This window comes from Brassica rapa, chromosome A06 (genome assembly GCF_000309985.2).
Source record: "Brassica rapa cultivar Chiifu-401-42 chromosome A06, CAAS_Brap_v3.01, whole genome shotgun sequence".
Taxonomy (NCBI): Eukaryota; Viridiplantae; Streptophyta; class Magnoliopsida; order Brassicales; family Brassicaceae; genus Brassica; species Brassica rapa.
In genome coordinates, this window is record NC_024800.2 from 1090865 (window position 1) to 1103896 (window position 13032).

General features: G+C 36.9%; 3 protein-coding genes across 3 annotated transcripts; 1 reads left to right on the forward strand and 2 right to left on the reverse strand.

The window, feature by feature from the left end:
• Nucleotides 1-89: 89 nt before the first annotated feature.
• Nucleotides 90-3290, reverse strand: LOC103871183 (probable 2-oxoglutarate-dependent dioxygenase AOP1). The gene is made up of 3 exons (XM_009149412.3): nt 2855-3290; nt 2176-2497; nt 90-1759 (listed from the first exon to the last, which is right to left on the reverse strand). The coding sequence occupies exons 1-3, from the start codon at nt 3235-3237 to the stop codon at nt 1517-1519; spliced, it is 948 nt and encodes a 315-aa protein (XP_009147660.1). The 5' UTR covers nt 3238-3290; the 3' UTR covers nt 90-1516.
• A 1825-nt stretch (nt 3291-5115) lies between these two features.
• LOC103871186 (2-oxoglutarate-dependent dioxygenase AOP3) lies at nt 5116-7397 on the forward strand. Its single transcript, XM_009149413.3, has 3 exons — nt 5116-6258; nt 6340-6664; nt 6749-7397. Exons 1-3 carry the CDS (start codon nt 5894-5896, stop codon nt 6989-6991), a joined length of 933 nt encoding a protein of 310 aa, XP_009147661.1. The 5' UTR covers nt 5116-5893; the 3' UTR covers nt 6992-7397.
• Nucleotides 7242-10926, reverse strand: LOC103871187. Its single transcript, XM_009149415.3, has one exon. The coding sequence runs from the start codon at nt 10590-10592 to the stop codon at nt 7425-7427; it is 3168 nt and encodes a 1055-aa protein (XP_009147663.1). The 5' UTR covers nt 10593-10926; the 3' UTR covers nt 7242-7424.
• Nucleotides 10927-13032: the final 2106 nt, after the last annotated feature.

Below are 13032 nucleotides of genomic sequence, written 5' to 3' on the forward strand. Positions count from 1 at the left end.
TGTAGAAAAAATCGTAATTTTGACACTTATTGCTGTAATTTGCAACTTTAGAACGGTTTGATTGGCTCAAATAATATATAAATGATCTGAACTTTTTATCCTACCTTGTTGAAAATGAAACTTTGTATGTACGGAGCCAATCAAGTAACATTCAGATATATAAAACATTATCATTTTGATCAATGGAATACCATTCAGATTCAACATTATCACTTTGCATCATTTTTTCTCCGTATAGATGCTTTTAACATACCTCAATATGCTTTGTGGTCTCACGGCTTTCTTTGGTTGCGTAGAATTGTATGAGAGCTATGCTCTATGCTCTCGAATGGCTTATACATATGAGGATGTTCATCATCCATTGATATATGGTCATTTCTATATGAGCTGTGAGTTTCAGCTTAGTTACTCTTATGAGGCTCAAATTCGTGAGTCCAATTGTGATATATTCTTATATTTCTTGTGCTTTTGTAAGTTTTATAAAATCTTAATTACCTTCAAGTCTTCAACTTCTAATGAGAGGTTAAAAGCATTTTCATCGGTAAGTCTGTTCAAGAGTTTTATACAAATAAAAATAAACTAAAAATAATAGGAATAGAGAGAAAAGGACAACCTCTTCTTTAACACAAGTTGCTAATTTTTTTAATGAATTCTCATAACATTTGTCAATAATTCATTGGTTAGTATTATTTTATTGTGAAAAACTTTTAGATTATATAGACGAATGCTGATGGCCTAAGCCGGAGGAACCTGAGCGCGCAGATGAAACTATGATTCAATGTGCTCTGAGCATCTTCTTTGTTCGTAACATAGCCAATTGCAAGACCTTCTAGAAGAGGGAACACGTGCACTGTCTACTCTTGCCAACGTACGGCTTCTCGATACATTAATCTTCTCTGTCTCATTTGGTTTCAGGTGTTGGCTTGTGAGATCAAGAACTGGGACCTTAGCATTCAAAGACTTGATTCCATTATGGTTGTTGTTTTTATATACTGGAGGCCTTTCAACTTGAAGTATATATAGAAATTGAATTTCAGAAAATATGAGTATAATGCAGTCCAAGGGCCATGATTATGAATAGTTAATAACATCAGTATAATGTTTTTATGAAAACCCTTTTTCAAAAAAAAATCAGTATAATGTTTTGTTGTTACTATAAACGGTCACGGATCCAAGATCCATTTGAAACATTCTTACAGTAAACATACAAAACTTATTTTCATCTGTTATAATTTTCCATTCTCACTAATCGAAGATTTATATACACATAAGATATGATACATAAGACCCTTACTGAAAATGAACTTAAAATGGATCTGAACTTAAGACTTTCAAGAGAAAATTCGAACCCTGGCACAAAGCAACGAAAATCAACATGCAAAATATTCAACCAGCACTAGAAGAGTATGGATGGTTGAACATATTATAGTAGAGAAGAGTGAGAGAACCAATAAGATGGCATTTAGATTTGTAAAATATTGGCAACTTGATCAATCGTCTGACTGTAAAGCTGCTTTTAGATACAACAATATGCTTTGAGAGTTGACTTCGCTTCACGGCCTTCTTTGGTTGCATAGAAGTTTATGAGAGCGATATTATCAAAAGGCTTGTACATGAGAGGATGTTCGTCGTCCACAAGCTCCTCAGGGACCGAAACCAATCCCTTGATAAAAGAGAAAAGACCTAAAGTGTACCTTGTCTTGTCGCCTTCCATTGTTACTCTATGCTCACAAGATCGTATCCTGTCATTGCTCCAACCCTAACCATATAAACAATAATGAATATTCATGAGTTTGTATCATAATTACCGATTAAGTTATTAAGTAAATAACTATTTTGTGCTGGTTGGTCTCGTTTGGTTTGTTTACGTTATATTTACTGGGTTTTTTTAAATGAAATATCTTTTGTCAAAGATAACCTTATCAAATAACAATTTTAAGTATATAAGCAAAACTCTTTTGTTAATTACAAACGAAAACGCAAGGAGAACATTAAGTTTGCCTTTGGAGTTTGTGCATTTCTTTTGTAAAACTTAATATGAAGACCTTTCACTATTTTATACTTACAAAAATATGGTTTCTATTTTCATTTTTTCAAAACTTCCTCATGCAAACGTAAACGCAGAAGTTGCCTTCAAAACAATCGGAGTATTAAATCGAATATTATTTCAGTTACCATAGAGATGTCACCAGCCATGACAACGTATGACTTCGGTGGGAGATGAAGAGAAATCCATCCACCGTCCTTTGATTTCACCTCTAAACCATTCACACCATTTTGGTGAAGTATTGATAAGAAGGTCTTGTCTGTGTGCTGAGGAAAAGCTGCCATTGAGATAGACTCTGGTGGAGCCAAGTACTTGAGGAATTTGAGTAGGTAAGTCTTTGATCCTACATGTGAATCATAATGTTTCTCCACGCCATAGTTATCAAATATCATCCTCACAACTAGTCGGTCCAGTTCCGCAACCGCGTTTGAGAAACCGTGAGCGGTTTCGCTACAAAGTTTCAAGTTCATACAAATAAAAATGGTTCTGCTTCAAAACTATTGAGTTAGAGTTTCAAAAACAAAGCAATATATATACTTAAAAAGTAAATTTGAAGGAAACATGACCTAAACACTAAACTAGAGTGGAAGACACGGTTAGCCAAAACACAGAGTCGGATATAGCAAAGTTAAATATTAACTTAGTACTCCTAAATATTTTAAAATCAACATACATAGATAAGTCTTTTAAATTGGTTACAATTTGTTTTATTAACTGTTTTACTAAAAATAATTTGTCTCCAAAATTTCAGGGTCGGTCTTTCCAAAACCAAACCATTAACCGTAAACAATCAAGCTCTAAACATACCAAAACTGGTGGTTTCCTTGAGGCCACATGAGATGAGTGAATCTTTGAGCCTCTTCTTTGTTTGTAACATAGTCAATGCCAAGACCTTCATGAAGAGGGATCACAGGCATTTGACCAACGTAGCCATGGTACGGCTTCTCGTTCACGTTCTTCCTCTTTGTGTCAGTTGGGAGATCGAACAGTTCCTCAGCAGCAGCGAAGATTGAATCATCTAGCTCCTGCGTTACTCCGTCGTACAAGGCCACGAAACAGCCGTATTCCTCCAAGGCTTCACAGGCTTCTCTAGAAATGGAACGCCACGTGGACGTGTTTGGGTTCAAGTCCTGTCGGCTCGTGAGATCAAGAACTGGAACTTTAGAAGAAGACTTCACGGATGATCCCATTTGGATGCTATGTTTCTAATGTGATCTTTCTTGAATTTGTCAGCACCAACTTATAGAATTTCTAAACAATTTATTTACAGATAATCATATGACTTTTTTCGTTGTAAAAAAAATCATATGAGTATGACTTGATATAATTAGGGGGTCCAGTCCTGATTAAACGAACCGAACCAAAAACTGGAACAAAATCTAACCGAAACCGAATTGATTTTTAATATGGATAAATATAGTGGTATATAAATCTTTTTTCAATATTCGAAAATTAGAACTACACCCCAAACTGAGTCTCTAGCCGGGATTATGAGTATTCTGGAGGAGTTCAAAGTTGTCTCGGGATTAAGAATTAATAAGGAGAAGACTGAGTTGCTGTTGGATGGAGGATGTTCGGCTAGATGTCAGGAAATGGCAGAGCGCTTGGGGATTAAGCAAGGGGCACTACCCATTCGATACTTGGGAGTGCCTTTATCGGCAAAAAAAATGAAGAAGAGTGATTTTCAACCTTTGCTGGATAAGGTTCTTCTCAGATTTAACTCCTGGACAGTCCGTCATCTATCTTTCGCTGGTCGGTTTCAACTGATTCAAGCAGTAATCTACTCCACCATTTCTTTTTGGGCATCGATCTTCATTATCCCTAAAGAATGCATACACTTACTCGAGCAGATGTGTAATGCTTTTCTTTGGAGAGGAGCTCCGACGACTGCTAGAGGAGTGAAAGTGTCTTGGATATCAGTATGCACTCCCAAGGAGGAGGGTGGACTAGGGTTAAGGAGGTTGGAGGATTGGAACCGTGTGCTCGGGCTAAAATTGATATGGTTGATTTTCGCAGCAGGTGGCTCTTTGTGGGTTTCTTGGGTTAAAAGGCATTTGATTGCAGATAGGAATTTTTGGGATATTCAACCACAGAGGCGTGATAGCTGGATTTGGAAGAGCCTTTGCAACCTGCGGCATATTGCTCGCCCTATGGTAATATGCGAGGTTGGTAATGGTTCCACTGCTCGTTTCTGGCATGATAACTGGACGTCTCTAGGTCCTTTGATTGATCTCACTGGTCCTAGAGGACCAGGGGTTACTGGACTACATGTGGATGCAGTTGTAGCGGAAGCATTGAGAGATGGTGATTGGTGGGTTAGAAGAAGCCGTAGCAGAAACAGACTCATTACTATGCTACGGGAGTGTTTACCTGAAGCTGCCCCTATACTTAATTCAGAAGCGGAAGACATTTATCTCTGGAAACCAGGGAACAGAGTAGCTTCTTGTACCTTCTCTACTGCGTTTACTTGGGAAGCTTTGCACCCACAGGGGGAAACAGTTTTTTGGCACCGCCAAGTTTGGTTTCAAGGGAGGATAACGAAACATGCTTTTATTACTTGGGTGATTGCTCGCAACAGGCTGGGAACGAGAGATAGAATGCGGAGTTGGGGTCTGCAAGTGCCGGCAACTTGCATTTTATGCAATGCGGCGGATGAGACGAGGCAACACCTCTTCTTTGATTGCCCTTATAGTACCGAGGTGTGGACATTTTTTTGCTCAAGATTGAATCTCCACCCTCCTGCTTTGTTTGAAGATGGACTTAGATGGCTTAGAAACCCTTCGCCTGATGAGTTTGTGAAGCTGATCGTAAAGCTTGTGTTCCAGGCAGCCTTGTATAGTATTTGGAAGGAGAGAAATGTTCGAATTCATAATCAAGCTTTCCGACCAGCCCAAGCCGTGATTCTTGAGATGAAGCAAATCATACAAGCCCGTTTGGATCCCTTGTCAAGAGCTAGCAACTCTAGGAGGACTGATACTACCTTATTAGGTACTTGGTTTAACGTTTTCTAGCAGGGGAAGAAAGAAGAAGTAGAAGAAGAAGAAGGTGAGGTATTGTTGAATTTTGAAGTTTGGTGGAGAGTTGAAGCGGTGAAAAAGTGAAAAAGAGTCGAGGTAGTTCAGCAGTTCTTTTTCTTTCTTTGTATAGTTAAGGTTTTGAAAGTTTTATCCCGGTTTGTGGGCGCCTTATAGGTGTAAAGTTGTAGCTCTTTCTTGTTTTTTTATAATAATTGGAATAAAAAAAAAAAAAAAAAAAAAAAAAGAAAAAAAGAACTACACCCCAAACAAATCATAATCATAAAGGTAAAATTATACCAAAAAGTCGAACCCTAGTTTAATTTTCATAAAAAAATATGAAGGCCTTTGATCAAAACGCAAATCTAACATAAAACCAAACCTAACCAGATTGTTCCATGCTATATCTAAAACCGAAATTTTGGAAAATGTGAACCGAAATAAAACCAAAATCGAATTGGATATTATATTTTTATATTGTGGTCCACCAAGTGTGATGAATACTAATATACAACGTGGTCCAACAATTTTGATGACAAGAAAGTATTAATATATAACATGGTCACAGATTTTGGTGACTAACTATGTGGTCCATAGGTTCCGCTGACTAATACTATATTGGTATCAATATAGTGATGTTTTGTTTATACTCTAAACGAATAATTGAAAACTAAGAAGTAAGATCCCTTCAACATTTGTCTTGTAATGAACATCCAAAATCCATTTTCATCTTAGAGGATATTCCATATATAGTTGTTTGACATTATATATATTCATAAGATATGATCCATGAGAAAACACACCTAAATCTTGAAAAAATAGAACAAATAAAATGTCTTCTAAGATCCCTACCTTAGATTTCTCAAGAGAAGATCTGAAACCAGGCACAAAGTATTGGAAATCAACTAGCAAGAACATAAGACAAGCCCTTGAAGAGTATGGATGTTTCATCATAGATCTTCAAGACAAGACTCCTTTAGATCTTCTTGACCAAGTCTTTGGTTCTTTGGTCGAGTTGTTTGATCTCCCAACTCAAACCAAAATGAGGAACAAATACGATAAGCCTTTAAATGGCTATGTTGGTCAGATTCCAGCTCTTCCTCTTCATGAAAGTCTTGGTATTGATAATGCCACTTCTTTAGAAGCAACCAGAAGCTTCACCGGTTTGATGTGGCCACAAGGAAACAAACACTTCAGGTATATGTATAGAAAGATCTATCAAGTTTGAATTCTAAACTATTACTTTTTTTTAATATTCTTAAACTTGGCTTGTGCTAGTGAATGTGTGCACAAGTATGCGGAGTTTGCAGCCAAGCTTGATCAAATGGTGACACGGATGGTTTTTGAAAGCTATAACGTCGAGAAACACTACAAACCATACATTGAATCAACCACTTACCTTCTCCGTGTGCTGAAAAATAGTGCACCGAACAACGATAAATCTAACTTAGGATTTGTCACACATACAGACAAGAGCTTCACAACAATACTTCACCAGAATCAAGTCAATGGTCTCGAAATGGAAACTAGAGAAGGAGAGAGGATCAATATCAATCTATCATCACCTTCACTCTTCATGATCGTTGCTGGCGATGCCTTGATGGTAAAGTTAGGTTATATAATACAATTTTACAAATGTATAGTCCATAAACATCGATTGAACGAACTAAAGTGTATATACTTTTAGGCATGGAGCAATGATAGGGTTTGGTCTCCAAGACACCAAGTTCTAGTGAGCGGTGATACAGACAGATACTCTCTTGGAATGTTTTCATTCAACAATGGAACACTTCAAGTACCAGAAGAGCTTATTGATCATCAACATCCTCTTATGTATAAGCCCTTTGATCATATTGGTCTACTTCGATTTTACCGTACTGACATAGGTTACAAATCAGTGTGTCCTATCAAAGCCTATTGTGGTATTTGAATCACTTATGTATCCAACTATCTAAAGCTTCATATATGTGAAATGCAATAATCTATCTAATAAGAGAAAAATAAGTGTAATTTCAGGGGGAAAAACATATACTCCTTGGCTCCAAAATATAAGATGTTTTATGTAAAAGTAAAACCACATATTCAAAAATTATATATTTTATTTTATAAACATCATTAAAACTATAAATTAAATAATACTTAAATTAATTATAAAATAGACTATAAAATATAATTAGTAATACAGTTTCTAATAAAGATTCATAAAATATGAAAACATTTACATATTGAAACATCAAAAATCTTTTTCAACATCTTACATTTCAGAACAGTAGTTACATGGTAACACAAGGACATGTTCCATTTCTTGGTATGTAATCAAGACATCAATATTAGCACAACAACATCAAGAAGAAGAAAACAACTCATTCTTCATCACTGTGGTTTCCATTGACAGAGACTCTAGAAACCATCTCTGATTCAGACATTACTCTCTCGTACTTAACAGATCTAGAAGGGAGAATCCTAAACCGACCAAAGCTTAAAGCCTGAGAAAGCTTGTCATAGTCCCATCTCTGCTGAACAAACACAACAACTGCAAGCAGAACCGCGGTAACGGGTATAGCAACATCCCCAAACTTGGAGAAGAAATCGAGATTCGGGTTAACAAACTCGTGTTCTTCTCCAATGAAGTAAGGATCAGGAACAGAGCCAACGATGTAGTCATAGACGTGAGGGAAAAGCCTCACTAGCGTGATCCCCAAGTAATACAGCTTCCTCAACGGCTGCTTTGAATCAATCTGCCAAATAAAGTTAGCAATCACCTGAGGGAGCAAGAAGAAGTCCTGAACCAAACCAATGTACTCCTCTGTTTCGGTTTGCCACCAGTTTGTAGCACCAGGCGTGTAGCTTCCGTACACTTGAGTAAACCTCTCTGTCCTCGCTGGATGAAGAACCAAAGCAAGTATGTAACCTAGCGCGTGTAAGAACAAGGAAACGAGAAGCACGCGCCTATCACTTGGGACTTTATGCGGTTCTTGAGGCGTTGTTCTAGTGAGGAGCCTGACACGAGACTTCCACACTTTCTGACAAAGCCTTAGCGTTAGTAGAAAGCAAACCATCACGAGGAGCTTCACAGTGTAGTCAATCACATTAAACCACTGACTCCTCTGTAGATCATACGACGGCTTTTCATAAGCCGTCCCTGAAGCTGATGCTTTTCTTTTAAAGAGAGCTTCTGCGCCAGTGATCAACGGCAAGCTGTAACCAATAGCTTGAACTCCAAGCATCACAAGCGAAACAAAAGGAACAGAATCTGTACTGGTTCCGAAGTAAAAGAGCTGGCTTGTGATGCAACCAATAGAGAAGGTCAACGTGAGAACCCTGAGGATCCCTTCAACGCCAGCACGCGAGAGAATGTCTTCACGCTGCCTTCTGTAAAAGATAGGCGTTGTCTTAAGCTTCAACGGCTTGAAGTAGAGAGGATCATCGTCCGGCCTTCTGCTGGATATCGAAACCTTAGCTGTTGGATCAGCTAACCATCTCGACTTAATGGGAGGATAAGAAACCACCACGTCCATCAAACAGTCTAGCCCGGATTCAAGATCACCACTCGCGGACAAGACTTCCCATGAGGCTCTCACGTCTCTGCATCCCACAAGGTACATTCTACCCGTATGCTCGTCGTACAGACCTTCCAAAAAGATCTTAGAGAAGTTACCACTTGTGAGTGAGATTTGAGCTGAAACATTCAGAAGAAGCTGCTTCTCAGTGTACTGATCTTTTGTCTTGTAAGGAGTTGTCTGCTCGTCGATGGAGGCATTAGAACTCCTCCAGAAGAGTCCGAACAACGGACCAAGAGAGAGAACATCCATCCCGAAGTTCATCATCAATGTCTTCTTCTCGGTGAAGGCAGGTGTATGGAAAGTCAGATCCTCAGCAAGAAGAGACAAACTCGAAAGAGAGTCCTCAGAGTCTTCCAGCTTCGGAAACTTCATCACCGACTTCTTGATTATCGTCGCGAAAGAGAACTCCTGGTTCCTCTCCAGGATGCTCCCAGCTTCGTCCGTCTTCGAGTAACTGTAAAACGGATGTGTGACGGAAGAAGACTGGAAGTAGTTCTGCATATCCACAGGATCCACTAACTTCTCAAACGATAAAGCAGAGAAAGACTGAGTCTGATTCTTCTCCGCGTTGAGACAAGAGAACGTCCCCACGAGTATACTCCTCTGCCGTATCGAAAACGTCGTAGGAATATACAAACAAACACGAGTATTGCAACCGTCTGCCTCCCCGCGCCTACAAGCAACCATACATAACTGCCCGCTCGACGGCTTCCAAACCCCTTCGGCTGTAACAGTCATGTTGTCAAGCCCTGATCTCCTCCCGGAGAGGTAAAGATTCTCACTAGGGTGAACCGCGCGGAACACTGCAGAGACTTTGGTCACAGCATTGGCGTCAGACTTAGCTGCAGTTTCTTGACAATGTATGTTTTGCATATAAAGGCTCACGTCTTTAAATCCACCGTCCGTTGATTTGATGTCTCCATCAGACGCGAACGGACCTAACTTCCTGCAGAACTCGTCGGTGCCGTTGCATTTCCAGTTAGGTAGGACGGTGAAAGGCGCGTTGTAACTAACTCTTTGGAGAAGATTGCAAAAGCCTTTCCCTTTATAGACATCAATTCCAGTAATAGTACTAATGGTTATGTTTTTATCACAAGCCTTTGATACTAACTCGTCGGAGACGAAACTGTATTGAGCTGAGTTACTTAACTGAGAGGAGATACTGATCTTGTCGAAGAACTTTAAGTTTGGTTTCTGGTTAAGACTCTTGACCTCTCCTTGGATCACCCTTGTGGTCAACGTGAAGGCTTTCGGGTAACGAAGAATGAGTCGGATCTGATCATCTTGGAGAAGGGGAGGAGCCTCGTGGTCCTTAACCCATTTCCACGGGTCAGAAGGAGACTCAGCGTCGCGGGAAGGGAGCATTGTCTCCCCGAGCATACACAAGACACGTTCTTGGTCGTTATCGTTCTCAACGTAGACTCCTTGGAAGTTGATTTTAAGCTGAGTGTGACTCGGCCAGAGCTCGAACTCGCGCGCTCCTCTCGAGGCTAGATCGCCGAACGTTGAGATGGCTAAGAGGAGGACGCCGTTGACGCCGACGTAACGTTTGGTTCGGTGCGGGAGATCTAGATCCGTGACGCGGAAGGAGACGAGGTTCAGAGGCTTTGTTGATGAGTTGGTTGAGCGGAAGGGGAGGATCGGAGAGTCGCCGCCGGGGGGTTGCGACCAGTCTCCGTTGCGGAAGGAGAGGCTTTTCTTGGCTTTGCGGAGATCTCGGGAGATTGAGTCGATGTTTAGCTCGGAGGCGGAGGATAAGACTGATTTGCAGTTTCTTCGGACCTCGATGAGCCGATCGTAGCTGATCTTCGGGGAGGGTTGGTCGTCGCGGTACTCGCCGAATGATGCCGGTGTGGAGTCGGCGTACACGGTTGAGTAGCCTAACTCCGAGAAGGCAGCGAGGGTTACTGGGGAAGAGGGGAGAAGAGAGGAGAAGAAGATCAAAGGAAGGAGATTTAGTGTTTTCATAGTGACATTAACAGAGGAAGAAGAAGAAGAAGTCTTTGGTCGGAAGGAAAAGGGGAAAAAAAAAAGACGGGAACTTTGCGAGTTCCGACAAGTTGATTTTAGGACAAAGATGTAAACTTTGAGTAAGGGTATGAAAGCGAGGAAGAACTCTTTGTTCTTCTGCAATGTTCGATTTGGTGAAAAGCTTGCATCAATGACATAGATCGAGATCGAGATCGAGAGAGAGACGATTACACTCGAAGTTAAGTCGCATTGAGCAGAACAGTGAACAAAGAAAAGTCTTTTAATTATTTTCCTCTTAATTGTGTTTATTTAAATCGAAAAACAAGCCGACTCAAACAAATAATTTTATAAATCAATCAGAATGGGATAACAGTTTGTATTACAAGCCGACTCAAACAAATTTACCTAGCTTAAAAGATTATTAATATATATATATATATATATATATATATATATATATATATATATATTAAAAAGAAATGTAGACATAGTTGTAGTTAATCGTTTTTACAATTAAGTTATGATTGTATAAAAAAGGATCTTAAGAATACTAGTAATAGTTTGGATTTAAGTTTAAGACCTTAGAAAATAGTTATCAATAGACCAACTTTGTAAAATATGCTTTATATGTAAATTTGCATAAAATGATGCCCTAGGCAGGGAGGGTTCTGTTACTTATACATGTAATCATATTTTAACCATTAAACTGTATAATATTATTAATAAATTTTGCATCCAAAATAAAAAATAACATTTAAAATGAAACAATATTTTAACTCTAAAACAACAATTAAAGTAAAACGATGGAATTATTATGTGCATTCAAGACTATTATTCTAACACCCTACAGTCTAAATTTATGCTAAAAACAATAATACTCTAAATGGTTATAACCATCAAGATGCTCAACGTTTTTTTTTAATTTCAGCGTTACATCTTATATATTAAAACAGAAGTCACAACCTTGATTCATGTGTGATTTTTTTTTTAAAATGGACCCTTGCTAGAAATCAATTATCATTCATTTATTACTAATAATATGAATTAATAATATATCATTCCTAATATAACATCGACTCCTAAAAACCTGGATTGGTTAACAAACTCACATTGATTCATGTGCGATATTTTTATTTCGATCATCATTTAAATTTTTTTATTAAATGTATTTCCTTAATGCTAATATATAATCTTTTAACTACTTAAATCATAATATAATTTGATATCTTTTTATTTAAAATATAAATATAAATATATTTTTTTAACAAATGTTTGAAAAACATTATAAAAATATCTTAATTATCAAAAATTGTATATAAATAGTTTCACTAATTTTGTAATTAGTAATGAAATTAATGTTATTATACATTAGTATATATATACTCAGTTATCTTTTATAAATGAAAAAAATTATATCAAATTTTACTATTTTATAGTTATATCTATCATTTTATAATAAAACATTTTATTTAACTAAATATGATAAAATTATTTTAAACTGATAAATTAATATATTTTATTTTTACAAACATTAAAAATTTATGCTAGAAATAGAATATGTTGGTAGAACGGGTTAACATTAGTAAATTAGATAATTCATGTATAAAATTAACTTATCTTAAAACTTTTTTTTTATATATATAGTTATTATCTTAAATGAATAAACATAAAAAAATTATTGATAAAGGAAATCTAGCGCTTTGAATTACGGATCAGGATCATAATAATTGAATAAAAATTAATTTTAAATATATATAATAAAAATACCAAATATATGTGATGATTTGAAATAATCAATTAACTTACAACATAAAAATTATCAAATTGTTATATTTAAAATGATTATATAAATATATTCTAATTATGTAAAACATATATAAAAATGAAAATTAATACATGCACGGTTGTGTGGGTCCAAATCTAGTACTTACATTAATCAGCTTATATGCACGTTAGCGCATCCCCTGGCTAACATATGAGTATGTAAAAAAATTAATAATAAATATTAAATGAGTATTTTAAAATTTGAGAAACCCATCTAATAATTTGTTTATTTAATATTTTATGATTATACTCACTCACATACTAGCAATGAAGATTGTCTAACTACAAAATAATAATAGTACAAGTAAAACCCCCAAATTAATCTGTTGGAAACTAAAATTTTATATTGAACTCATGGTTAACGTCTAAAGAATTTTAGACATAAAGTAATTGATTATGATCTATGAAATAATCGTTATCACAATTGGGATCAATATAGTTTTCAGTGAGTGGTTGACTTGACTTATAAAGATGCAGGAGGCGTGTTCGACGGGATATGGGTTAATGCGATTCCATTGACGTTGACATACTTTTCTAACCATAAACTATTCCATCCGTTTCATTTAATTATAGTTTTATATTTAGATACACATATTAAAAATTTAATTAATTT

Coding starts and splice junctions, on each gene's coding strand:
- LOC103871187 (XM_009149415.3), bottom strand. CDS start 10,592: ATGAAAACACTAAATCTCCTTCCTTTGATCTTCTTCTCCTCTCTTCTC.
- LOC103871186 (XM_009149413.3), top strand. CDS start 5,894: ATGTCTTCTAAGATCCCTACCTTAGATTTCTCAAGAGAAGATCTGAAA. Junction 6,259..6,339: donor CAAGGAAACAAACACTTCAG/GTATATGTATAG, acceptor GGCTTGTGCTAG/TGAATGTGTGCACAAGTATG. Junction 6,665..6,748: donor TTGCTGGCGATGCCTTGATG/GTAAAGTTAGGT, acceptor ATATACTTTTAG/GCATGGAGCAATGATAGGGT.
- LOC103871183 (XM_009149412.3), bottom strand. CDS start 3,237: ATGGGATCATCCGTGAAGTCTTCTTCTAAAGTTCCAGTTCTTGATCTC. Junction 2,498..2,854: donor CAAGGAAACCACCAGTTTTG/GTATGTTTAGAG, acceptor GAAACTTTGTAG/CGAAACCGCTCACGGTTTCT. Junction 1,760..2,175: donor TGGCTGGTGACATCTCTATG/GTAACTGAAATA, acceptor TTATATGGTTAG/GGTTGGAGCAATGACAGGAT.